The sequence below is a fragment of the Triticum urartu genome, chromosome 7 (genome assembly GCF_003073215.2).
Source record: "Triticum urartu cultivar G1812 chromosome 7, Tu2.1, whole genome shotgun sequence".
In the NCBI taxonomy this organism is placed as follows: Eukaryota; Viridiplantae; Streptophyta; class Magnoliopsida; order Poales; family Poaceae; genus Triticum; species Triticum urartu.
The window spans coordinates 207,396,866-207,422,061 of record NC_053028.1 but is presented as its reverse complement, the minus strand read 5'-3'; the positions used below and the strand labels follow the sequence as shown (position 1 = coordinate 207,422,061).

The 25,196-nt window shown below is 48.3% G+C and overlaps 1 protein-coding gene across 1 annotated transcript; it reads right to left on the bottom strand.

The window, feature by feature from the left end:
• Window positions 1-21,932: 21,932 nt before the first annotated feature.
• LOC125519712 (alpha-1,3-arabinosyltransferase XAT3-like) lies at window positions 21,933-24,514 on the bottom strand. Its single transcript, XM_048684453.1, has 3 exons — window positions 24,106-24,514; window positions 23,862-23,966; window positions 21,933-23,511 (listed from the first exon to the last, which is right to left on the bottom strand). The coding sequence occupies exons 1-3, from the start codon at window positions 24,224-24,226 to the stop codon at window positions 22,232-22,234; spliced, it is 1,506 nt and encodes a 501-aa protein (XP_048540410.1). The 5' UTR covers window positions 24,227-24,514; the 3' UTR covers window positions 21,933-22,231.
• Window positions 24,515-25,196: the final 682 nt, after the last annotated feature.

Sequence of the window (25,196 nt, the reverse complement as noted above, 5' to 3'; positions counted from 1 at the left end):
GTGAATTTCTGCCAAAAGGTTCCGCCCTTCCTCTTCGGAGATGCACCTTTGAAGGACTCCGGTAACGCTTTTTTTGTACAATTCTCCCTGATGGACCCTGTAGGCCTTGGATTGCCGCACTATGCAGCGTGCCTCATTTTGGTCCTCCGGAAGTTCCTGTCTAGTTAGGTAGGCCAGGAATGGTTCTTTCCACGGGGCAATAATGGCCATTATTTCGTGGGTTGAATGTGTTATTTCGGTGGCGAAGCCTCCGATTGTGTAAGAGAGTCGGTATCGGGTATTTTGGCCGGGTCCGGACTGTTGTTACTGGTGTCCCCTTCCCATGCTACGGATGGCTTGAAGAGCCTTTCCAGAAATATGTTGGGAGGGACCGCGTCGCGTTTTGCGCCCATGCGGGCGAGGATATCCGCCGCCTGATTGTTTTCCCGAGCCACATGGTGAAATTCGAGCCCCTCGAACTGAGCTGACATTTTTAAGACGGCATTGCGATAAGCTGCCATTTTTGGATCCTTGGCATCAAAGTCCCCATTTATTTGGGATATCGCGAGGTTCGAATCCCCGCGCACCTCTAGGCGTTGAATGCCCATGGATACTGCCATCCGGAGACCATGTAGAAGGGCCTCATATTCGGCTGCATTGTTGGAGTCCGTATACATTATTTGTAGTACGTATTGAACGGTATCTCCTGTTGGGGACGTCAAAACGACGCCAGCCCCTAGACCAGCCAACATTTTGGAGCCGTCGAAGTGCATGATCCAGTTTGAATATGTGTCGTACTCTTTAGGGAGTTCGGCTTCCGTCCACTCAGCGACGAAGTCAGCCAAAACTTGCGACTTAATAGCTCGCCATGGCTTGTAAGTTATGTCGAACGGGAGGAGCTCAATGGCCCATTTGGCAATCCGGCCCGTTGCGTCGCGGTTGTTTATAATACCGTTAAGTGGTACTTCCAAGGCTACCGTTATGGAACACTCTTGAAAGTAGTGTCGCAGCTTCCGGGATGCCATAAATACCGCGTATGCTATCTTTTGATAATGCGGGTACCGTGATTTGCATGGAGTAAGGACAGTGGACACATAGTAAACCGGCTTTTGAAGGGGTAATTTGTGTCCGTCCACTTCTCGCTCGACGACGAGCACTGCACTTCCTACTTGATGAGTTGTCGCAATGTATAGTAGCATTGGTTCGCCAATGTTTGGCGCGGCCAGGATTGGGTTTGTTGCCAATATGGCTTTTATTTCGTTGAGTCCGGCCGTGGCGGCATCCATCCACTCGAAGTGCTCAGTGCGCCGGAGGAGGCGATAAAGGGGTAATGCCTTTTCTCCCAAGCGGGAGATAAAGCGACCTAGAGCCGCCACGCATCCAGTCAATTTTTGTATTTGTTTGAGGTCTGTTGGGGTAGCCAACTATGACAACGCTCGGATTTTGGCCAGATTAGCTTCAATACCTCTACTAGAGACAATGAATCCCAGGAGCTTTCCGGCTGGTACGCCGAAAACGCATTTTTCCGGATTAAGCTTGATGTCATATGTTCAGAGGTTGTCGAATGTGAGCCTCAAGTCATCTACTAGAGTTTCGACATGCTTGGTTTTAACGACCACGTCATCTACGTATGCCTCCACTGTTTTGCCAATCTGGTTTACCAGACATGTCTGAATCATGCGATGATATGTTGCGCCGGCGTTTTTGAGCCCGAAGGGATTGTGTTGAAGCAGAATGGGCCGTATGGTGTGATGAATGCCGTTGTGACTTGGTCTGGCTCTGCCATTTTAATTTGATGGTAGCCGGAGTATGCGTCGAGGAAACAAAATGAATCGTGTCCTGTGGTAGCATCGATGATTTGATCGATGCGGGGGAGGGCAAAGGGATCCTTTGGGCAGGCCTTGTTAAGGTCCTTAAAATCGACGCACAAGCGCCAGGATTTGTCATTCTTTGGTACCATCACCAGGTTTGCTAGCCAGTCCGGATGTTTTATGTCTCTGATGAATCCGGCCTCTGATAGCTTGGCTAGTTCCTCTCCCATGGCTTGTCTCTTAGGTTCAGAGAAACGTCGAAGAGCCTGCTTGACTGGCTTGGATCCTTTTAGGATATTTAGGCTGTGCTCAGCCAGCCTGCATGGGATTCCTGGCATGTCTGAAGGGTGCCAGGCAAAAATGTCCCAGTTCTCACGTAGGAACTCTCGCAGTGCGGCGTCGACATCAGGGTTTAGTTGTGCCCCGATGGATGCTGTTTTTGTAGGGTCCGTTGGATGGACTTGGAATTTGACTATTTCGTCCGCCGGTTTAAAGGAGGTGGACTTGGATCTTTTATCGAGTATCACGTCATCCCTGTTCACCATGGAGCGCAGCGCAGTTAGTTCCTCGGCCGCTAGGGCTTCGGATAGTGCCTCAAGGGCCAGTGCGGCTGTCTTATTTTCGGCGCGGAGTGCTATGTCCGGATCACTAGCTAGGGTGATGATTCCGTTGGGCCCGGGCATTTTGAGCTGCATGTACCCGTAATGGGGTATGGCTTGGAAGATTGTAAACGCCTCCCGCCCTAGTAGAGTGTGGTATCTGCTGCTGAATGGGGCCACTTGGAATGTAATTTCTTCGGACCTGTAATTATTCGGGGTGCCGAATACCACATCTAGTGTGATTTTCCCAGCACAGCGTGCTTCCCGACTGGGGATGATTCCTCTAAAGGTTGTGCTACTTTGCTCAATGCGGCTTCAGTCTATTTCCATCTTTTGAAGAGTTTCCTCATAGATGAGGTTTAATCCGCTGCCGCCGTCCATGAGTACCTTGGTGAGTCGAAAGCCGTCCACGATTGGACTGAGGACCAGTGCGGCTGGTGCTCGGGCTGTTCGGAATTTGGGTTCGTCACTGGCATTGAAGGTAATAGCCGTGTCACTCCAAGGATTTATTTCTGCTACATGGCAGATTTCGGCCATGCTGTGGAGTGTTCGCTTGCGTCTATTATTTGACGTGAAGGTCTCAAAGACCGTTAACACCGTATTGTTTTCCACGGGATGGTGCTCTATGGTATTTGGGAGGAGTAGATCCTCACCACTTTTGGCCACCTGCCGGAGTATCCAACATGCTCTAAGGTTGTGCATTGGTATTGCATCCGCTGTACTATGAATTTTGCAGGGTTCGTTGAGCCATCCCTCCAGTACGGTTCCTTGCCCCGTAGAGGGCTTTTGCTTTTTGGTAGTTAACCCAGGTGTATTGTGATAATGCACCCTTTTATTTCGGACTGGGTTTGTATTCAGGGCCGGATTATCCCAAAATTTTATTTCGGTTTTCCAGGCGCTTTCCATCACACAGTACTTTCGTACTATGGACACCAAGTCGGCAAAGTGTGTAATTTCGCGGCGACTTATGGCGTTGAGGATTCCCTTGTTCGTGCAATTATTGCAGAAGAATGAAATTGCGTCTTCCTCGCGGCAGTCCTTTATCCTGTTCATGACCAGGAGGAATCTGGCCCAGAAATGGTGTACTGTTTCTTCAGGCTCTAGCCTAATTTGGGATAGATCGCGTAAGTTTGGGTGGGTGGGTGGAATTGAGTACGAATCCTCACCCAATCTGAGACTCAGGGGACAAGGAGTTTCCGAACTCGGAAGTTTGGATTCTTGGATGTTTTCCGATAAATCAAGCCCGCTGCCTGATTCTAGGTTCAGGCCTTGAGTGATGTCCTCCCCTCCGCGGGTATCCGGCTTGGAGGGATCGGGAATCCGGACATAGCTAGTCCTTAAGATAGATGACGGGTTGCCGCATTGTTCCTCCACCACTGCAACGTGATGGGTGACCTGGGTAAGGATGGCAATGGGTACCCATTACCCGTGTACCCTGCGGGTAAAAACCCTATTAGGGTAAGGGTAGGGGACAAAACTTTACCCATGGGTACTTAAATGGTAAAATATCATATCCATCGGGCAGAGAGGGTACGGGTATGGGATCGTATAACCCATGCCCGCGTACCCATGTACCCATGTAAAATGTTGACAAGTGGGTTCCCTTTAATATCCTATTGTATTAATTTTCCCCTCCTAATCGCACTAGGTTAAAACTATAATGTGTAGTCAAATTATCTCTACAATTTATCATGATTTTGTGAACTTCAAGTGCATCCTATGTGTTGTTATTTATGATTATGTGTTGGTGTTTAACATTTTTATGTGTCACTTTATAGTCAAGTATTTTGTTTATGAGAATGTGTTGTTGTACATGGTTGTTTAAAATGTGTTGCTATTAGTAATTTATGATTATATGTTGCTTTTTACAACTATTTTCTACTCAACTGATGTGTTGTAAGCATGGGTATTTTGACCCGCGGGTACCCATATACCCTGTTGGGTGACGGGTATGGGAAAAAATTGTACCCTTGATGGGTATGGGTATGGGTGATGGGTAAGTTCAGAGTGGATGGGTAAGGGTATGGGGTGGCTCCACCCGTACCCATACCCTGCGGGTGCCATCCCTAGACCTGGGGAGAGTTGATCTCTCTCAGATCGGGTTTGGGCCCAATCTGATCATAGTCTGTAGCGACTCCTAGGGCGGCGATGCGATCCAAGAGCTCGTTCAGGGAAGAACTTCATTGGATCTAACTGCTCGGCGAGTTCCGAGTTGACGTGAAGATTGCTTTCGATGACCCGAGAAGTCATCGTCGGCGCAGCGGCCGAACAGGTGGTAATAAGAAAACCACCTAGCCAGAGAGTTTGGCCGATAGCCAAAGTTCCCTCAGCAACAGTGCCGTCTTTAAAGACGGGATGAGACATCCTTCCTGATGGTGACGGCACAGCGGAACTCTCAATGAAAGCACCAATGTCGCTGTCAAAACCAGCGAATCTCGGGTAGGGGGTCCCAAACTGTGCGTCTAGGCCGGATGGTAACAGGAGGCAGGGGACACGTTGTTTTACCCAGGTTCGGGCCCTCTTGATGGAGGTAAAACCCTACGTCCTGCTTGATTAATATTGATGATATGGGTAGTACAAGAGTAGATCTACCACGAGATCAGAGAGGCTAAACCCTAGAAGCTAGCCTATGGTATGATTGTATGTTATGGTTGTTGCCCTACGGACTAAAACCCTTCGGTTTATATAGACACCGGAGAGGGTTAGGGTTACACAAGGTCGGTTACAAAGGAGGAGATATCCATATCTGTATTGCCTAGCTTGCCTTCCACGCCAAGTAGAGTCCCATCCGGACACGAGATAAAGTCTTCAATCTTGTATCTTCATAGTCTAACAGTCCGGCCAATGGATATAGTCCGGCTATCCGGAGACCCCCTAATCCAGGACTCCCTCAGTCATCTTGCCTGAGATCCCGCAAGGAAGAAGAACGAGTCCGTGAAGAAGACAAACGGATGAAGTCGAACGGATCCTCACAAACGCAACGTTGTCGGACTAACCAGAAGAAGCAACACCGGAAAGAAGCAAACAACATAGTAAACAACCACCACATAAACATGGCATGATGCGCAAACAAGTATGATGCATGTCCGGTTTAAATATGCATGGCATGACAAAGGGCACAAACAAAACTACAAGTTAAGTGGAGCTCAATATGCAACGAGTTGCATATTGACGGAACACCACATCAATTGTTTACTTCTCTCTCGTTTATGTACCCAACAATATTAAATGTTATTAAGCATGGCAAGAGGTGAAGCATATGAAAACTACACATTTAAGCAAGTTTAAATGAGGCCGGAAACATCAAAGAACGATTCCAGTAATCCTCATATGCATTTAGCAATTTGGTGCAACAACAAACTAACCATTTTAAATGTTGTTATCATGATGCAGATGACATTGCAAGTTTTATGCAGTATTTATGAAAACGTTGACATGATAAGATATGAGGCATTTGTCGCTATGGCGGAAGGGAAAAGGGGTGCCACGACGGCGAAATGGAAATGTTACCATGGCAACATTCCGGTGATCCGGCAACTCAAATGAGATGCTAGTGCAAAGGAACAAGTGTGGGTGCACGAAACATGCAAGAGTGACGGGGAGTGATCCCGGATACCGGGTGTCCCACATGTCGGTGGCAAGGCAAAAGAGGGGCAACGTGCACCAATAGTTCGGACTCGAGGTGAACAAGGGTGCATCTCATACAACATGCATTTCGTTCACGGGCATCGTCTCGGGGTTATACCTTCGAAGCGTGCGTTATCGGAGGGGTTCGAGTTCGATGCGGTGTAGGGGAAGTAGTGGAAGTCGACGTTCTCGCGACGGTAGTGGAGTAGACGTTCTCGCAATGGTAGTCGTTCACGTTCTTAGTCGCACAAGTTTTCGTAGATGTTCAGGGTCACGGCGAGAAACTTGACGTCCACGGAGTCCTCGAGGGTCGATGGTAGTGGTACTTGGCAAAATGCACGTCAAGGGTAGTTGTTCTCGTATCGACGTGGTACTTGGCGATTTCGGAGACGACGGAAGACGAACTTGGCGGTCCTCGTAGAACTAGTACTTGGCGTTAGTGATACACATTTCGAAAGTGGTTCACGGCGATGGTAGTCGAAACTTGGTGATCCGAAAGGGTACTTGGCGAATAACGGTCGTCGTGGTACTTGGTGAAATCCTCGGAGATGGACTTGTCGCATCAAGGTCTTCGGTGCCACAGTACATGTCGAGCAAGAGTCGAAGTCGCGGTACTTGGCGCCCTGGTCGGGGTGGCAGAGCATCGCTGAACTTCCATTTGAGACAACAATAAGGGACTCGGCGAAAATCTGCTGGCAGGTGCGGCCGTCTGTGGTTGTGCACTGGGCTAGAGGCAGCCCTGGACAGCAGGGAAGGATCATGGCAAGGTGTAGCAGGGAGAGGGGAACAAGGAACGCTGGAGAAGGGACTCGCTAGCGGGCGAGGCGCAGGGGTCGGAGACGGGACGCGCACAGCAGGGAGCTCATCGGCCGGAGCTGATGGTCAACGCGGCCGCAGGGTCGCGGGCACGAGGGCTCGACGACGCTCCTGTTGCCGCTCACGACGAAGAAGGGAGGACCATGGGCGTGCGACGGGGCACTGCCTCGCGGCTGTGGACGCGAGCGATGGGGGAGGCTGAGAACTCCGGCGACGCGGAGGTGTAGGAGAGGTCCGGCGGAGGTCATGGATGAAGCAGCAGGGCGGAGGCGTCGCGCCATGGCGGGGAGGCGACGGAGGGGAGACAGAGGAGTTTGCTGGGGAGGGCGGCCTCCAGGGAAACAGCGCCGCTGCGGGGACGCGAGGGGAGGAGGAGCTTCGGCAGTGGCGGTTGCGTGGGATCGGGACGAAGGGGTCGAGAGGGAGATGGGGACGAGCGGGATCGGGCTCCCTGGCGGCGCGAGGGGATAGAATGAGGGAGTTGGGATCGGCCTAGGGTTAGGATTAGGTGGGCCAAAAGGCCGGCCTAGTGGGGAGGCGACCGGCTGGGCTTGCTGGATTGGGCTCTCCCTCTCCTCTCTTTCTTCTAAAAAACCTGATCTCTTTTCTATATATTGCATAGACAGAAATAGAAAGAAAGTATAGAGGGTTTTGGAATGGATGAGAGGAGAGAGGGACATATTTCTAGAAACCAAGAAATATGCCCGACTTACTAAAAGTGGTTTGGGAAATTTGAAGGACAGAAAACTAATTCAAGTTTGAATTAAAATTCAAACTTGAACCATTTTTGATCCCAACCAAAACAAATTCAAATGATCTGAAATTTTACAGAGCGGGTGTAGGAAAAAGGCAAGATTTATAGGGAAAAGATGAACATTAATGGACGAGGAATAAGGTCACTTGCAAAGACATGAAAGAAGAAGGAAATGAGAGGTGATGATGCATGGGTATGGCTTGAGAGAGATATGACAAGGAAAAATATATGAAGTTAAGTCGGATACAAGAAGAGTTGAAGAGTAATGCAATTTTGTGATGGGTGATTCCAAGTTAATGGAATATTTACAATAGCTCCCTAATAATAGTAGGAGACTTTTATATGTTATAAAGAGAATTTCACCATGTGAACTCCCTCGATTTAAATGGATCAAAGATCCATGCTATTTATTTATTTGAGTTAAGAAAAAGAAATGACATGATGACATGATGCAATGCACACGATGCAAAGAACCAAACAAAACACACGACGAAACCCGGAAACCCTGGAAGGCATCTGAAGCTCTGGTCTTGTGGCGTCACAACACTCCACCACTACGAGAGGATCTCGTCCCGAGATCTAGAATGGCACCGGAGGGAAAATGGAAGAGAAAGAGAAGACGTAAAACTAAGTTGCTTCTTTGACAAACGAGTGAAACCAAAGAACCTTGAACTGGTTAAGCCATTTTGAGCAAAGACAACAACGAAGATGCACAAAGTTGAAAGCACTCCGGTAGGGAAGAGGAACAAGGAAGAACAAATTCGGACAACACTCCGGTTGAAAAGAGATGCAAGGCTTGATAAGGCGAAAAGAACTTGAGCAAAAGGCACAACACTCCGGTTAAATGGATAAGCATGAAAAGAACAAGGTCCTGACAAGAACAAGAAGAAGGGTTGAAGAGAGCAACAACACAATGCCTCCGGAAGAAAAGAGAGAAAAGGAATGAAATGAACAGAGGAGAAAACAACATCTTCTACCTTAAATGAGCTAGCAAAAGCATCTTTAGGAGAAGGTTCGAACGGAGTTGTTGGAAAACCAACAACGAAAAAGCATAAGCTTGATATGGGATTATAGTAAACATCTCAAAATTATGAGGTAACAACTTGCCACTCACGAAAAAGATTTGATTGGATTGATATTACAAGGAGATGAGAAACTATATCACCGGGAGGATAAATGAAGAACTTGGGTCATTTATAAGCACCATAAATAGCAACAATCCTTAGGGAAGGCTTTACGTGAAATATAACCCAAGATAACTCCAATGAAGAGATTGATGGATTTACAATACCTCATTCTTAACAACATGTGAACCATGAAACATGAACTCAAATTATCAAGAATGACATAATACCACCTCCAATGATACGGTAGAAAGAATTGCACTCCAGATTGCAAGATGAAGAAGGCTTGAGCTCCTCTGAAAAGAATCTTGATGAACACTTCGCGAAGGGAATTAAATCCTTGATGAATCATCATGTAGAACATCCATGAAGAACTCCAGTAACAAAATGATGATAAAAAGAAAGAGAAATTGAAAACACAAGGTAAAGCCTTGTAATGCTTTAGATGGATCTTCGTGGTGATATAATTGAGAGAGCTAGGAACTCCACGAAAAGAAAAGATGAAACCATTGAAATAGAGGATGTGATGAATCTCCGGAATATGGAATTGAATCACTTGATGAAACAAGCATAAGAATTAATCATGATTATCCTTCACCAATTAAATTGATGACAAACAATGGATTTGGCATGCTACTTATTCTCGTAGAAAGGATTAAGATAGATATAGCGTCAACTTGGGAAGGTCTTTAACGATCCACCGGAAGGATTTGGAAAACAACGAATGAATCTGTATGATAACGAAGGAAGAGAATTCTTGAACGAACCACCATAAGGATTGAACAGAACGAATAAAACAAGAAGAAACACCGGGAAGAATTGGAAAACGAAAGAAGATAGTTGAGAGAGTTTAGATACAAGAGAACTAAGAGATCATGAACTGATTAGAGAATATACTTGAATGATGCACCGGTTAGATTTGGAGAATGATAGCTGAAAGCTGAGAATGAATACTTCTGGGATGATGGGATCTGGATGATCAAACTGAAAAGACTCCTGAATTGCTCCGGATGGGTGAAAAGAATTCTCACATTCGAAAATAATTATGAGAGGATGGAAACAAGCTAGCACCATGAGTCTTGAAGAGAATGGAGCAAGATTAAAGAGAAACTCTTCTTCGGTCTTCAAAATCTGAGAATTACAACGAGAAACACCACCCTGAATTATTGAGATACTCCGAGAGAATGAAAAGCGAAGGGGTTGATCCAACGATGAAAAGAATTTGACCGATCTTGGCGAAACACATAGGACTGATGATAATTCATTCTTACGTTAAACTTGGAAAAAAAATTGAGAGTAACTCCGGGAAGATTAGAAGAGTCAGGTAAGATCCTGGGAAAAGACCTGTGGGTTAGGGCCCACTCAAAAGAAACACCGTTGAAATGATTGCTTGAAAAGAGAGATTGCACCGGTTGAATTAAAAGGCTTGAATGAGAGAACATCCTCGAAAGATCTTGAACGAATGCAGAGTGGAAACACGAATCTTTGAGATATCTTGAGCACTCCGGAACAATTGAATAGCGAGAAAAGGATGATTAAGAATTGCACCGGTATGAGAAAGCATTAGAAACGAGGAAAAAGGATATGATCAACAAAGCTAGAATCGAAACCACCGGAGAAGAAAATGATTGAAGAGTGACGAACTTGAAGCTCCGTTAGAATCTTCATGAGAATCACCAGGTAAGAACATTGAAAGAAAGGAATGGAGAAAAATTCACATGAATAAAATGGATACTTGATTCAGAAATCTGAGCCCTTGAAGAAAAAGGGTGGGAGGGCAGGAAAACAAAGGCAACTTGGGACGGATGAAACAAACAACGTTGAGAAGAACTGATAATTGATCTTGCGGATGTTGAAATGAATGGATCCACTTGAAGAGAGACACACCGGTTCGGAAGAAATTGAGATGTCAAACTCGAAGATCAAAAAGGATTTGTATTCACATAGGAATATGAGAACACCGCTTAGGAAAGGTATGGAATCAACATTTGACTCTGAAGCAACTCGAATACCACAATTCAAAACAAAACAAAGGATTGGCTTGCAGAATAAGCCAGAACAAACATATGATAGAGATTTCGTCCGAAGTTTTTGTGGTGGGACCTACATGGGCTTGATCGTACAGCACCATCATGTACAAGGCAGTGCACATGACATACGAAGCATCCCCGAGTCAGCATAGCCAAGGACTCTTTAAGGCACAATGAGACCACTGTAAAACCAACCGTGGATAGGCGGACCACTAGACGTCGAACCCCAATCTCATATCATGCATCTCTCGGAAAGATATCCTAAGAGCTACTTGAATTCCCACTTATAAACTCCCAAAATTTTCTGGTTATGCAATCAGGTGTTGGGGATACAGGGGAAGCATAATATCTCACCCAAAACTAGCAAATCCTACATCCAGCTGTATCCATCCTTCAACACATAACCAAGAAACCTTCGGAAATCATTTACCTCAACCTTCGAAAAGCATCTGTTATACGAGTTATGGCAATACTCCCAAACTCCCGCCCTAGTACTGGGTGGCGTCAAGGTTATCTCACCAACAACTGCATAAAAGAGATTCTTGATGTCGACGAAACTCAGGTATACCAGAACTACAACGATAAAATTGTAACGACAACACCTCGGAGCTCAACTCCCCGGGACACTGCCACAACCCCTAAATGTCAGGAGGCACCAAGAACAATGTTCTCGTCACAAAACCATCAGAACGATTCCAAGATACCCGCGTGATCCTAAAAAAAAATTAGTGAAATTTGAGAAGAGAAGAGTCAAAACTCTACGTCGGGATACCTCACCAGAGCGATGAAGGGACTGAGGAGTAAAAAGGATTCCTACTCTCTGATATATATAATCCTATAAGACTCAAAACATTTTCTAGACTCAACAACGCCAGCGATTCGATCAAGCAGGGGGCTCCTAAGTCGGGGAAGGCTCTGATACCAACTTGTAACGCCCATGATGCGGCTATATCTCCCACGTGTCCGAGCACGACTTAGAGGCATAACCACATTGTAAGCAATGTCGCAAGTGAGGTAATCTTCACACAACCCATGTAATGAATAAGATAAGAGGTACATAGTTGGCTTACAATCGCCACTTCACACAATACATGAATAAAGCATTACCACATCCAGATACAAACAAGGTCCGACTACGGAACCAAAAAAAGAAGACTACCCCAAAAGCTACATAGATCCCCGATCGTCCCAACTGGGCTCCACTACTGTTCAACTGGAAACGAAACAACATAACGAACACGATCTTCATCGAGCTCCTCCTTGAGCTTGGTTGCGTCATCTGCACGGTATCATCGGCACCTACAAACTGGTTTTGGAAGAATCTGTGAGTCACGGGGACTCAGCAATCTCACACCCTCGCGATCAAGACTATTTAAGCTTATAGGTAGGGAAAGGTAGTGAGGTGGAGTCTGCAGCAAGCACTAGCATATATGGTGGCTAACTTACGCAAATGAGAGCGAGAAGGCAAAGCACGTTCGAGAATCTATGATCAAGAAGTGATCCAAGAACAACCTACGTCAAGCATAACTCCAACACCGTGTTCACTTCCCAAACTCCGCCAGAAAGAGACCATCACGGTTACACACGCGGTTGATGCATTTTAATTAACTTAAGCTTCAGGTTTTCTACAACCGGACATTAACAAATTCCCATCTGCCCATAACCGTGGGCACGGCTTTCGAAAGTTCATAACCCTATAGGGGTGTCCCAACTTAGCCCATCACAAGCTCTCACGATCAACGAAGGATATTCCTTCTCCCAGGAAGACCCGATCAGACTCGGAATCCCGGTTACAAGACATTTCGACAATGGTAAAACAAGACCAGCAAAGCCACCCGAATGTGCCGACAAATCCTGATAGGAGCTGCACATATCTCGTTCTCAGGGCACACCGGATTGTCCAAACTTCCGGTAGGCCAGCCCAGAGTTGCCCTGGTGGCCACCGGCGGCTGACAAGGTGGACCAACACTCAGAGCAGCACTGGCCCAGGGGTTTAATAAAGATGACCCTTGAGCCAGCCGACCCAAGGGAAAGAAAAGGCTAGGTGGCAAATGGTAAAACCAATGTTGGTCCTTGCTGGAGGAGTTTTATTCAAGGCGAACTGTCAAGGGGTTCCCATTATAACCCAACCGTGTAAGGAACGCAAAATCAAGGAACATAACACTGGTATGACGGAAACTAGGGCGGCAAGAGTGGAACAAAACACCAGGCATAAGGCCGAGCCTTCCACCCTTTACCAAGTATATAGATGCATTAATTAAATAAGAGATATTGTGATATCCCAACAATAATCATGTTCCAACATGGAACAAACTCCAATCTTCACCTGCAACTAACAACGCTATAAGAGGGGCTGAGCAAAGCGGTAGCATAGCCAAACAACGGTTTGCTAGGACAAGGTGGGTTAGAGGTTTGGCATGACAACATGGGAGGCATGATATAGCAAGTGGTAGGTATCGCAGCATAGGCATAGCAAAAGAGCGAGCATCTAGCAAGCAAAGACAGAAGTGATTTCGAGGGTATGGTCATCTTGCCTGAGATCCCGCAAGGAAGAAGAACGAGTCCATGAAGAACACAAACGGACGAAGTCGAACGGATCCTCACAAACGCGATGTTGTCGGACTAACCCGAAGAAGCAACACCAGAAAGAAGCAAACAACATAGTAAACAACCACCACATAAACATGGCATGATGCGCAAACAAGTATGATGCATATACGGTTTAAATATGCATGGCATGACAAAGGGCACAAACAAAACTACAAGTTAAGTGGAGCTCAATATGCAACGAGTTGCATATTGACGGAACACCACATCAATTGTTTACTTCTCTCTCATTTATGTACCCAACAATATTAAATGTTATTAAGCATGGCAAGAGGTGAAGCATATGAAAACTACACATTTAAGCAAGTTTATATGAGGCCGGAAACATCAAAGAACGATTCCAGTAATCCTCATATGCATTTAGCAATTTGGTGCAACAACAAACTAACCATTTTAAATGTTGTTATCATGATGCGGATGACATTGCAAGTTTTATGTAGTATTTATGAAAACGTTGACATGATAAGATATGATGCATTTGTCGCCATGGCGGAAGGGAAAAGGGGTGCCACGGCGGCGAAACGGAAATGTTACCATGGCAACATTCCGGTGATCCGGCAACTCAAATGAGATGCTAGTGCAAAGGAACAAGTGTGGGTGCGCGAAACGTGCAAGAGTGACAGGGAGTGATCCCAGATACCGGGTGTCCCACATGTCGGTGGCAAGGCAAAAGAGGGGCAACATGCACCGATAGTTCGGACTCGAGGCGAACAAGGGTGCATCTCATACAACATGCATTTCGTTCACGGGTGTCGTCTCGGGGTTATACCTTCGAAGCATGCGTTATCGGTGGGGTTCGAGTTCGATGCGGTGTAGGGGAAGTAGTGGAAGTCGATGTTCTCGCGACGGTAGTGGAGTAGACGTTCTCACAATGGTAGTTGTTCACGTTCTTAGTCGCACAAGTTTTCGTAGATGTTCAGGGTCACGGCGAGAAACTTGACGTCCACGGAGTCCTCGAGGGTCGACGGTAGTGGTACTTGGCAAAATGCACGTCGAGGGTAGTTGTTCTCGTATCGACGTGGTACTTGGCGATTTCGGAGACGACGGAAGACGAACTTGGCGGTCCTCGTAGAACTAGTACTTGGCGTTAGTGATACACGTTTCGAAAGCGGTTCACGGCGATGGTAGTCGAAACTTGGTGATCCGAAAGGGTACTTGGCGAATAACGGTCGTCATGGTACTTGGTGAAATCCTCGGAGATGGACTTGTCGCATCAAGGTCTTCGGTGCCACGGTACATGTCGAGCAAGAGTCGACGTCACGGTACTTGGCGCCCTGGTCGGGGTGGCAGAGCATCGCTGAACTTCCGTTTGAGACAACAATAAGGGACTCGGCGAAAATCTGCTAGCAGGTGCGGCCGTCTGTGGTTGTGCACTGGGCTAGAGGCAGCCCTGGACAGCAGGGAAGGAGCATGGCGAGGTGTAGCAGGGAGAGAGGAACAAGGAACGCCAGAGAAGGTACTCGCTAGCGGGCGAGGCGCAGGGGTCGGAGACGGGACGCGCACAGCAGGGAGCTCAACGGCCGGAGCTGATGGTCAACGCGGCCGCAGGGTCGCGGGCACGAGGGCTCGACGACGCTCCTGTTGCCGCTCACGACGAAGAAGGGAGGACCATGGGCGCGCGACGGGGCACTGCCTCGCGGCTGTGGACGCGAGCGATGGGGGAGGCTGAGAACTCCGGCGACGCGGAGGTGTAGGAGAGGTCCGGCGGAGGTCATGGACGAAGCAGCAGGGCGGAGGCGCCGCGCCATGGCGGGGAGGCGATGGAGGGGAGACAGAGGAGTTTGCTGGGGAGGGCGGCCTCCAGGGAAGCAGCGCCGCTGCGGGGACGCGAGGGGAGGAGGAGCTTCGGTAGTGGTGGTTGCGTGGGATCGGGACGAAGGGGTCGAGAGGGATATGGGGACAAGCGGGATCGGGCTCCCTGGCAGCGCGAGGGGAGAGAATGAGGGAGAGAACAAGGGAGTTGGGATCGGCCTAGGGTTAGGATTAGGTGGGCCAAAAGGCCGGCCCAGTGGGGAGGAGACCGGCTGGGCTTGCTGGATTGGACTCTCCCTCTCCTCTCTTTCTTCTAAAAAACCTGATCTCTTTTCTATATATTGCATAGACAGAAATAGAAAGAAAGTACAAAGGGTTTTGGAATGGATGAGAGGAGAGAGGGACATATTTCTAGAAACCAAGAAATATGCCCGATTTACTAAAAGTGGTTTGGGAAATTTTAAGGACAGAAAAATAATTCAAGTTTGAATTAAAATTCAAACTTGAACCATTTTTGAACCCAACCAAAACAACTTCAAATGATCTGAAATTTTACAGAGCGGGTGTAGGAAAAAGGCAAGATTTATAGGGAAAAGATGAACATTAATGGAGGAGGAATGAGGTCGCTTGCAAAGACATGAAAGAAGAAGGAAGTGAGAGGTGATGATGCATGGGTATGGCTTGAGAGAGAGATGACAAGGAAAAATATATGAAGTTAAGTCGGATACAAGAAGAGTTGAAGAGTAATGCAATTTTGTGATGGGTGATTCCAAGTTAATGGAATATTTACAATAGCTCCCTAATAATAGTAGGAGACTTTTATATGTTATAAAGAGAATTTCACCATGTGAACTCCCTCGATTTAAATGGATCAAAGATTCATGCCATTTATTTATTTGAGTTAAGAAAAAGAAATGACATGATGACATGATGCAATGCACACGATGCAAAGAACCAAACAAAACACACGACGAAACCCGGAAACCCTGGAAGGCATCTGAAGCTCCGGTCTTGGGGCGTCACACAAGGCAGAGCAGTCTTCTCCACAAATCGAAATGGGCCTCGCAACCCAGGAATAGTTCGCATAAAGCGACATAGCCCGCGATGTGCAGAACGGAGGCCGGAGTAAAATTATGTAGCTGAAGGCCATAGTACTCCAGAAGCCCTCGAAGGAATGGGTGAATTGGGAACCCCACACCCCTTAGTAGATAGGGGACGAAGCACACTCGTTCTCCCGCAGACGGATTGGGGAAATCCTCCGCCTGGGTTTTTCCGTTGAAGGAGGCCAATCCTGCTCGAACAGGGACCAGATCTGCAGGAGGAAGAAATCCTTGCGTTTGTAGCTTCGCTAATTGGCTGTGGAGCACGGAGCACCTCTCCCACTCGCCCCTCTCTAGGTTGGAACGGGAAGAGGAGCCAAGAATGTTGGCCATGTTGGAATGGTTTTGCCTGGCAGTGCCTAAGGATTTTCTCCGCGTGATGCTGAAAGGATCTGAGATCCAATCTCTTTAAATAGAAACTCTTTCTTGCAGGACTAGGGTGATATTTGCAAAAAAATACCCTGACTATCCACGTTCGTCTGACATGTGGAAGATGAAGTCATAAATGCACAGAAGCCGAGGGGTGTGGCGTTGAATTGAAAGCCGAACACCCTACTTGGAGGACGTGGGAGGAGGAACCCGCCTTGCAATGACGAAGACAATTTGCACGCCGAACACCTCGTCATTGAAGCCTGGTTCGGGGGCTACTGAGGGAGTCCTGGATTAAGGGGTCCTCGGGCATCCGGCCTATTAGCCATGGGCCGGACTGATGGGCTGTGAAGATATGAAGACTGAAGACTGTACTCGTGTCCGGATAGGACTCTCCTTGGCGTGGAAGGCAAGCTTGGCGACAGGATATGTAGATTCCCTTCTTTGTAACCGACCTTGTGTAACCCTAGATCCTCCTGGTGTCTATAGAAACCGGAGGACTTAGTCCGGATAGGATACTCATTATCATAGCCATACAAGCTAGACCTCTAGGGTTTAGCCATTACGATCTCGAGGTAGATCAACTCTTGTAATACTCATATTCATCAATATCAATCAAGAAGGACGTAGGGTATTACCTCCATAGAGAGGGCCCGAACCTGGGTAAACATCGTGTCCCTTGTCTCCTGTTACCATGGACCTTAGACGCACAGTTCAGGACCCCCTACCCGTGATCCGCCGGTTTTGACACCGACACCCTCCCCCCAGGGCCCATTGGGCAGGCTTATCGCTCCCACGTGGGCCCCCTTGACATGAAATCAACGCCATAAATTCCTATAAATACCAAAAGCCCCAGAAAGAAACCTAGAACTTCCGCTCCGTCACTGTAATTCTCTGTACCGAAGCGATCTCATCTGGAAACCTTCTTTGGCACCCTGTCAAAGGGGGAAATCATCACCAGAGGCCATCTTCATCATCCTGGCGGCCACCATGATGAGGAGGGAGCAGCTCACCCTTGGGGCTGAGGGTATGTACCGTAGCTATGTGTTTGATCTCTCTCCCTCTCACTCACTCTCGTGTTCTTGATTTAGCATGACCTTGATGTACCGCGAGCTTTGTCAATATAGTTAGATCATATGGTGTTTCTCCCTCTCTATCTTGTTGTGATGAATTGAGTTTTTACCTTTGAGGTTTCACTATTATCGGATTGAATAGTTTTATGGATTTGAGATTACTTGATGTATGTCTTACATATGAATACCTTGGTGACAATGGGGTATTATATTGATTCACTTGATGTATGTTTTGGCACTCAACTCATGGATTCTCGGGCTGACATTGGGGTAATCTATGCATAGGGGTTGATGCACATTTTCATCCTACTTTCTCTGGTGGAAATCTTTGAGCAGTCTTTGAGTTCTTTGTGTTGGACTGAATATTGTGAATCTGGAGTTGTTTGATGCATATCAAATAATCAATTCATGGATACTTGTGATGACATTGGAGTATCTTGGTGACATTAGAGTTGGTTGATGTTTATCATTTGGTGTTATTTTGGTACGAATTCTAGGGCTGTTTGTGACACTTATAGGGATGGATCAATAGATTGATTGGAAAAGATAACTTTGAGGTGGTTTCGTACCCTACAACAATTTGTGTTATGTTCTCCGCTGGATAAGAACTTTGGAGTGACTCTTTGTCGCACATTGAGGGATTGTTATTTGATTCAATTATGTTAGCATCGTTGAGAGCTTGCACTAGTGAAAGTATGAACCGTTTGTGCTCACTGTTGTTACTTGCTACCTTGCCATTTTTTTATTTTCAGATTACAAAAACCTATATCTACTATCCACACTACACATATATCACCATCTCTTCGCCGAACTAGTGCACTTATACAATTTGCCATTGTATTGGGTGTGTTGGGGACATGAGAGATTTCTTGTATTTGATTTCAGGGTTGTTTGAGAGATACCATCTTCATCCTACGCCTCCCACGGATTGATAAACCTTAGGTCATCCACTTGAGGGAAAATTGCTATACAAAACCCTGCGCTTGGAGGTCCAATACGAGTCTACAAGGATAAGTTGTGTAGTAGACATCAAGGCTTTGCGTGATTCTCCTACTGGATTGATACCTTGGTTCTCACTGAGGGAAATACTTATCTCTACTGTGTTGCATCTCCTCTCCTCTTCGGGGAAAATCCCAACGCAGCTCACAAGTAGCAGGCAGCAGGCAGACGGAGCGGCGGTGGTGCTCGGGATCTTTGTGTGCTCGTTGTCGTGCTTGATTTTGGCGCATCCTAGCAAGAGGAAACTCATGAGGAAGATAGACGGGATCGAGGACCGAAAATAAGGCAAGAGTGAGGGGCATAGCTCACCTGCGTGGGCGGAATCACTCGCTGGAGTTGGGCGTCCGTGGCGGAGTTGCGAGCACCGGCACGGGCAACCTGGCGGCGGAGAGGGTGCGAGAGGGAGGGAAACAAAAGATGGGGTATTGGGGGTTCAATAGAGGTGCTCATGGTGCCGGGCGTGGCCGGAGGCGACGTGGGGAGGTGGGATGCCCACGGCTGTTGCGGGAGGTCGTGCGCGAAGTGGGGGATGACCCCGATAGGTGGGGGCCCATGTCACCGAGAGGGAGAGGGAAGAGAGAACGCGGGTGGGCTGGCTCGGGGCGCGCGGCTGGGCCGCGTAGGTTAGGTGGGCTAGGTTTAATTTTTTTTCCTTTTCTTCTATTTCTCTCTCTTTTTCTTTTTTTGTTTTCTCTATAAATTCAGTTCTGTTTTGAATTTAAACTTTGTTCCAATAATGACTATTTTCTACTAAGGGCTAGCTAGGTTTCCACTATTTCCATTGGGCTTTTAACCCTTCTGGACAAACAATCAAGAAAATCTAAGTCAATCACAAGTAATCCTAGGCAATCATGGGGTTTTTATAGAAAATTTTAAATTCCCTATGAAAATTTTAACATACCAGATTTGGGAAAAATCTAGGATGTGACACATTCCTCATGAACAAATTGACCTCTTGCTTGCGGAAAGACAAACGTGATCTTCGAATGGCTCATCGCCTTTAAGAGCCTCCTCGAGACAATCCCAAATTTCTTTGGCAGTCTTGAGAAGAGCAATGTAGTCATTATAATCATCGGTCACCGCGGTGCACAATATGTTGTGGGTTATAGCATTGAGTTGATCATCAACTGCTTCCCTTGGAGTGAGATTCATGGGATCATGGGGTTTGAAACCGTTCACCACAATCCTCCATAGTTACGTAGAAGCACTAGGATGTGAGACTCCATATCTAGTTTCAACTTAGCAAACGCGTTAGCCTTCAAAGGGGGGCGAGGCCCAACATTATTAATGCGAGGGTGTTGCAAGGGTTGAGGTGAGTAAAAAGGCTCTATGGCATTATACTTGGGTACGGGTGTGAGACTCGGTGATGCAAGAGTTTCCCTCGTGTCATTCGCATCATGAACTTCATTTGGATTTAATGAATTTGATGCGGATGTTGAGGCTTTAAGCGCACATCAACTTCATCCTTGACTGAGGAGAGAACCTTTTTCAACATTGCGGTTTTGAAGTCCGCAAATATAGAAAGCATATCTGTCGCAGTCAAGGTGGTGTTTGAGTTCATGGGGCTACGGGAACAACGGTTGGAGGTTGTTGTACCTCGGCCGTGGCGGCTGGTAGTCCAAGACCAACCACCGCAACTTGTAGTGCATCCCCCAAATTCTCTTGATATTCCATATCCCCTAGGGTGGTTAAACCTTATATTAGAGCACGAGGCTCCGATACTAATTTAAAGGATCGATGCAGCCAACTAGAGGGGCGTGAATAGTAGACTACAAATTTTAAGCTTAATTAGAAATTTGAGGGGATTGTGGATAAATAGATTTCTCTAGAAATGCAACTAGATGAACGGTCTTATATGACAAGCAAGCTCAAAGCAAAGTAAGCTAGGCAACAATATAATTAGCAAGCCCACACGCATACAAAAGAAAGCAAAGTGCGGGAACGCATTAACCTTAAGTGAGTCGGGGACGTGGATGTTATCCTGAAGTTCACTCTTTCTTGCGGAAGAGCTAATCTTTTATTGGAGCAGTGCCGGGGCCAAAGCTTGCGAAACGGCACCGAAGCCTCACAGTATTCTCCTCGTGTCACCCTCAACGGATGAGCCTCGAATCACTCGGGGGTGGTCTTGAAGGCGGCCACCACACCTCTACATACGTCTTTAGAGCACACCACAAGCAAAGAAGCTTTCAGAGGAACCCTAACCACCTAGGAGCCCAAACCCCAAGAGTAGCAAGTCAATGGTGAACAAAAACTTACGGGGAACACGAATTGGTTTGGTCAAAGTATAGATTGGGTCCTACTCCCTCAATCCCCAAAATTTCAACAAGTTTGGATGGAGGGATTGGAAGGAATGAACAAAATGGAGTTTGGCAATGGTGAAGCTTAACAAGACATAAGGCTTAGGGTTGGAGATGGAGGAAAGGGGCATTTTATAGTATTTTTGACCGGATGCAGATTTCTGCTCGTGAGACCCCGTGCACGGGCTAAGTCAGCCCAGTGCACGTGGGGTGTCAAAGAAGAAACCACCACCCCGTGTGCACGGATGTCCAGGACGCCATGCGCACGGGGTATCTAGAGAGTTACACGCCACCCGTGCACACGGGTCAAAGTCCTCGTACGCACTGGGTGTCCAGAGAGCTACTGACTACCCCGTGCGCACGGGGTATCCTGTAATTTCCTGTTGTAACTCAAGGATACCTTCGTACGAGCACACTGCTCAAGGTAATTTAATAGTAGGTGTAGGAAAGTTGGGTTATAAGTTTTGAATTATCTCCACACGAAATTCATGCACGATGAGTCCTCTTAATAGTACAGTTTTCCAACGACTCAAATCGAACCAAAACGAAAGCCTTCTAGCCGTTGGAAAACCAGGTCTTTAATTATTTTGAAATGGAGGAAGGGTCAGTCATCTCTAACAAGATTTTCATATAATCAATATTTTAAAATAAACTTTAGCAATCGATATTAGTTTCACTAATCATACTGTCGTCACACCTAAATATAATTAAGTGTCACCTGCACTTTCAACTGTGATGCCGATTTGGTTTTTGACTGATCAAAACGACTCAAAACAAGGATGAAACCAGTTGTTTGACTGGAGCCAAGACTGATTTTTGTCCGGTTTGAAAAATTCGAGTTGTCCGGTTATATGAGGTTCTAAAGTAGACGGTTTTAAAGTTTAAGGTTGTTTCTTGAACTTCAGCTTTGTAATATGGACTTCTCACTTTCCTCTTTCTAAGGAAACAGTATAGTACATCGCTGAGCATTGTACGTGTACTACAAAATTGCTAGATTCAAAATAAAAATACATGGGCATTGCTTCTTGTAACAGAAGAGGATACAGTGGGTCTGGTTTGTGCTGAGTGCGTGCATCCTGTTAACACGGCTGCAAGTTTTACCTCATGCTGAAAAAAGAGTAGAGTAGTACAGTGCACCGCGCGGCCCACGGATTAGGCGAAAACAGAGTAAAGGTTATAGACACTTGTCCTCTGCATCCATTTTGTACACTATTAGTGATGATGATACTAGGCTACCAGCAGAGCTCTCAAGCTCCCATGATGATGGCGACGACGGTGAGCTAAAGCTGCTGGTCTAATCGTCCCGGCCGTGCGGCAGCATCTTGAGCGCCTGGAGGAAGGTCTTCTTGAGGCGGCCGAGGTGCGGCCGGACGTTCTGCTTGTCGAGGTAGGTGGTCTTGAGCGCGTCCCACCCCTGCTTGTGGATGGCCATGGGGTCCTTGAGCACCAGGTGGTCGCTGGGGTACTGCTCGCTCAGCGTCGTCTCGTCCAGCTGCACCACGTACTCCAGGTAGTGCACCTCCATCCCCGCCGACGGCTCCGCGAACGTGTTGCGGGCCAGCCACTCCAGCCGCCCGTACGGCACCACCTGCACCAGCACGGCGCCGGCCGGCAGGAACACCATGTTCGTCAGCCCGGCGCCGTGCACGCCCACCATCACGTCGCACGAGTTCACCAGCCGCGCGAACTTGGACGTGTCGGAGGTCGTGTCCGGGTCCCCGATGCGGACGTCGAACCCGAGGCTCCCCGCCATGTCCGCCATGGCGCGCTCGTTCATGAAGGCCCGCCCGCGTGAGGTGCGCCGGGAGATGATCAGCAGCCGGGGCCGGCGGCGGATGTCCCACCGGTCGCCGCTCGGCGTCGCCGTGGCGCGCTCCAGCCCGAACGCGCTGCGCAGCATCTTGCGGAAGTCCGCCACCGAGACGCCCGAAGGCGCCTTGGAGGGATCCACGCCCAGCTCCTTGTGGAACGTCGGCCCGACCACGGCGCTCGGGTAGCACCGGACCTCGTCGTCCGCGTCGATGTCCACCACCTCGTACCGGCTCATCTGCTGGAAGATCTGGATGTACCTGCTCATCCACCACGACTTGTAGCTGCTCACCAGGAACTGGACCTCGCCGGCGAAGCGGTGGGCCGTGATGAAGGCCGGGATGAGCACGTCCGTGTAGTCGTGGAAGGGGTTGCCGGTGAACCCGCCCGTCGAGATCACGAAGGCGGTGGCCGAGCTGTTGGACGTGCACTTGGGCGCCGCGCCGTCGCCGGAGGGGAACGGCTTCAGGGACCACTCCTTGACGTGGGACAGCGCGTACGTGTCGTGCTTCCGGCAGTAGGGCCTGGTCTTCCACTCCCGCTCCAGCGTGTCGACGTAGATGGTCTGGCTTCTCCCCAGCAGGCGCACGTCGCCGGCCGCCTCGCAGGTGTCGGAGCGCCGGCTCGTCTCGTAGCACACCGGCTTGCTGGCATCAACGGCCACCGCGGCTTTGGCGGGCCGCACTGCGGCGTCTAAGGCCTGCTCGGTCTTGGGCTGAATTTCCTCATCCTTGGGCTGAGCTTCCTCCTCCTTGTCTTCCTCCACTGTAAGAAGAAAATCCAGTTCCTGGTGAGATCTGATGCCACCACACTCTTCACCGAATTATTTGGAACAAAAATCTTCAGTGTATAGCAGGGATAGTTTAGGACGAGCTGCTGCTAAATCCGTGGATGGTTCCATTGCTTCTCCTCTCCTCTCCTCTCCTTGTCTGATTTGAGGCTGAATCTCAGCAAAAGTGGATATGATATTACCAAAAGAAACCTGCCGGTAAAGAAATGCCAAGCAGATCTAGACACCCAACCACCCGCTGCATAAAGCGAGCGGCTTCCAATCCACTCACTAATCTTTCTAGACGATAGACACGCCGTGTACGAAGGCGGATAAGTTAGCTTACCGGCTACTGCGGCGGCCTCGTCGGCCTCCGCCGTGGCAGCCGGCTTGCTCACCACCACGGGCTTCGGATCCTCCACTTTGATGGTCTCCGCAACGGCCGTATTACCTGCAGAAACGCAGCGGCACCATGAGAGCGGTCAAACGGCAGCTCTGACGCCCTCAGATTTGCTCCCACCACTGGCCATGCCTCTGCATAGCCAGGAACAAAAGAAGAAAGAGCAAAAAAGAGCAGGCGATGGCGTTACCGATTGGGGAGAACCTGGCCCGGATGAGCGAGAGCGCGACGAGGGAGCAGAGCATGAGGGCCAGGAGAGCCACATTCCCGAACCTCCTCGGCTCGCCCCTCGCGGAGCTCCGGGACTTCATCTCCTCCGGGAGTAGGAGTAGTTCTTTGTCCGGCTGCACGGGTGATGTGAGGCGCTGGGACCTCCAGAGTCTTGCTACGGAGCTCGAGCCGAGCAGCTGATGTGTAAATCAGCGGTGGGTAAAGCGGGCGGCGGAAGCGGCGGCCACCGGCAGCGAGCCCGGTGGAGGGGGGAGAAAGGGGGGGAGTGGACGGAGGAGCAGAGCAAAAGCAGCAAAGGCGCAGCTGCTCATTTGTTTGGGAATAGTAGTGTTTTGTTTGGGAGTGCTGTGGTCGGTCGGTGTGTGTCTGCCTGTGCGCCACTGGTACTACCGAGCACGACTTTTCAGGGCGCCGTAAAATAGCAGCCGCTGCTTCAGACACAGTTTTTAGTTACCCTAACTTGCTTTAATTAGAGATTGTCTTTTGGTGATAATTTTGTTGTCACCACTGTACCAGTAATCTGTTAATTCTCGAGACACGCTAGACTAGACTCTATGGCGAGACATTTGTGATCTGAGTGTCGGTGCGGTGTCAGTGCTAGTAGTAGTAGATCACTGATTGGGATGGGCCTTGCAGCGGGCAGCGGGAGTACTGTAGGGGTACATGCATGCTCTTTGGTCCCGCTCAACGGCAGAATTCGTGTTAGACACAGAACTCCGAGTCCTTGTACATCTTAGTATTTCATACTCCCTTCGCATACGTTTTCTAAGGCTAGTTTTAGCCTACTATAAAACGTTTTATATTTTATTAATACAGAGGTAGTAGTACCCAGCAGATCACCTGTAAAGACGTCTCCAACACCGACACTTAAACAGCCCGCATATGTTCGGACCGTGCGGTCTCAACGTGCTGTGTCATCCAATGTGAGCATGTAACCGTCCGCCGAGCGATCCGGACGCAGTTTCTCTCGTAAACATGAGACAAACTAGGGGCTTGCGGACATTCACACCACTGCCACGCTCACTTAAATGCATCACTGAGATTCCTTTT

What these genes read in the sequence shown, in the direction of transcription:
- LOC125519712 (XM_048684453.1), bottom strand. Translation starts at nt 24,226, where the DNA reads ATGAAGTCCCGGAGCTCCGCGAGGGGCGAGCCGAGGAGGTTCGGGAAT. An exon ending in GGCCAGGTTCTCCCCAATCG is followed by an intron (nt 23,967 to 24,105) that starts GTAACGCCATCG and finishes GCGTTTCTGCAG; the next exon opens with GTAATACGGCCGTTGCGGAG. An exon ending in CGAGGCCGCCGCAGTAGCCG is followed by an intron (nt 23,512 to 23,861) that starts GTAAGCTAACTT and finishes TTCTTCTTACAG; the next exon opens with TGGAGGAAGACAAGGAGGAG.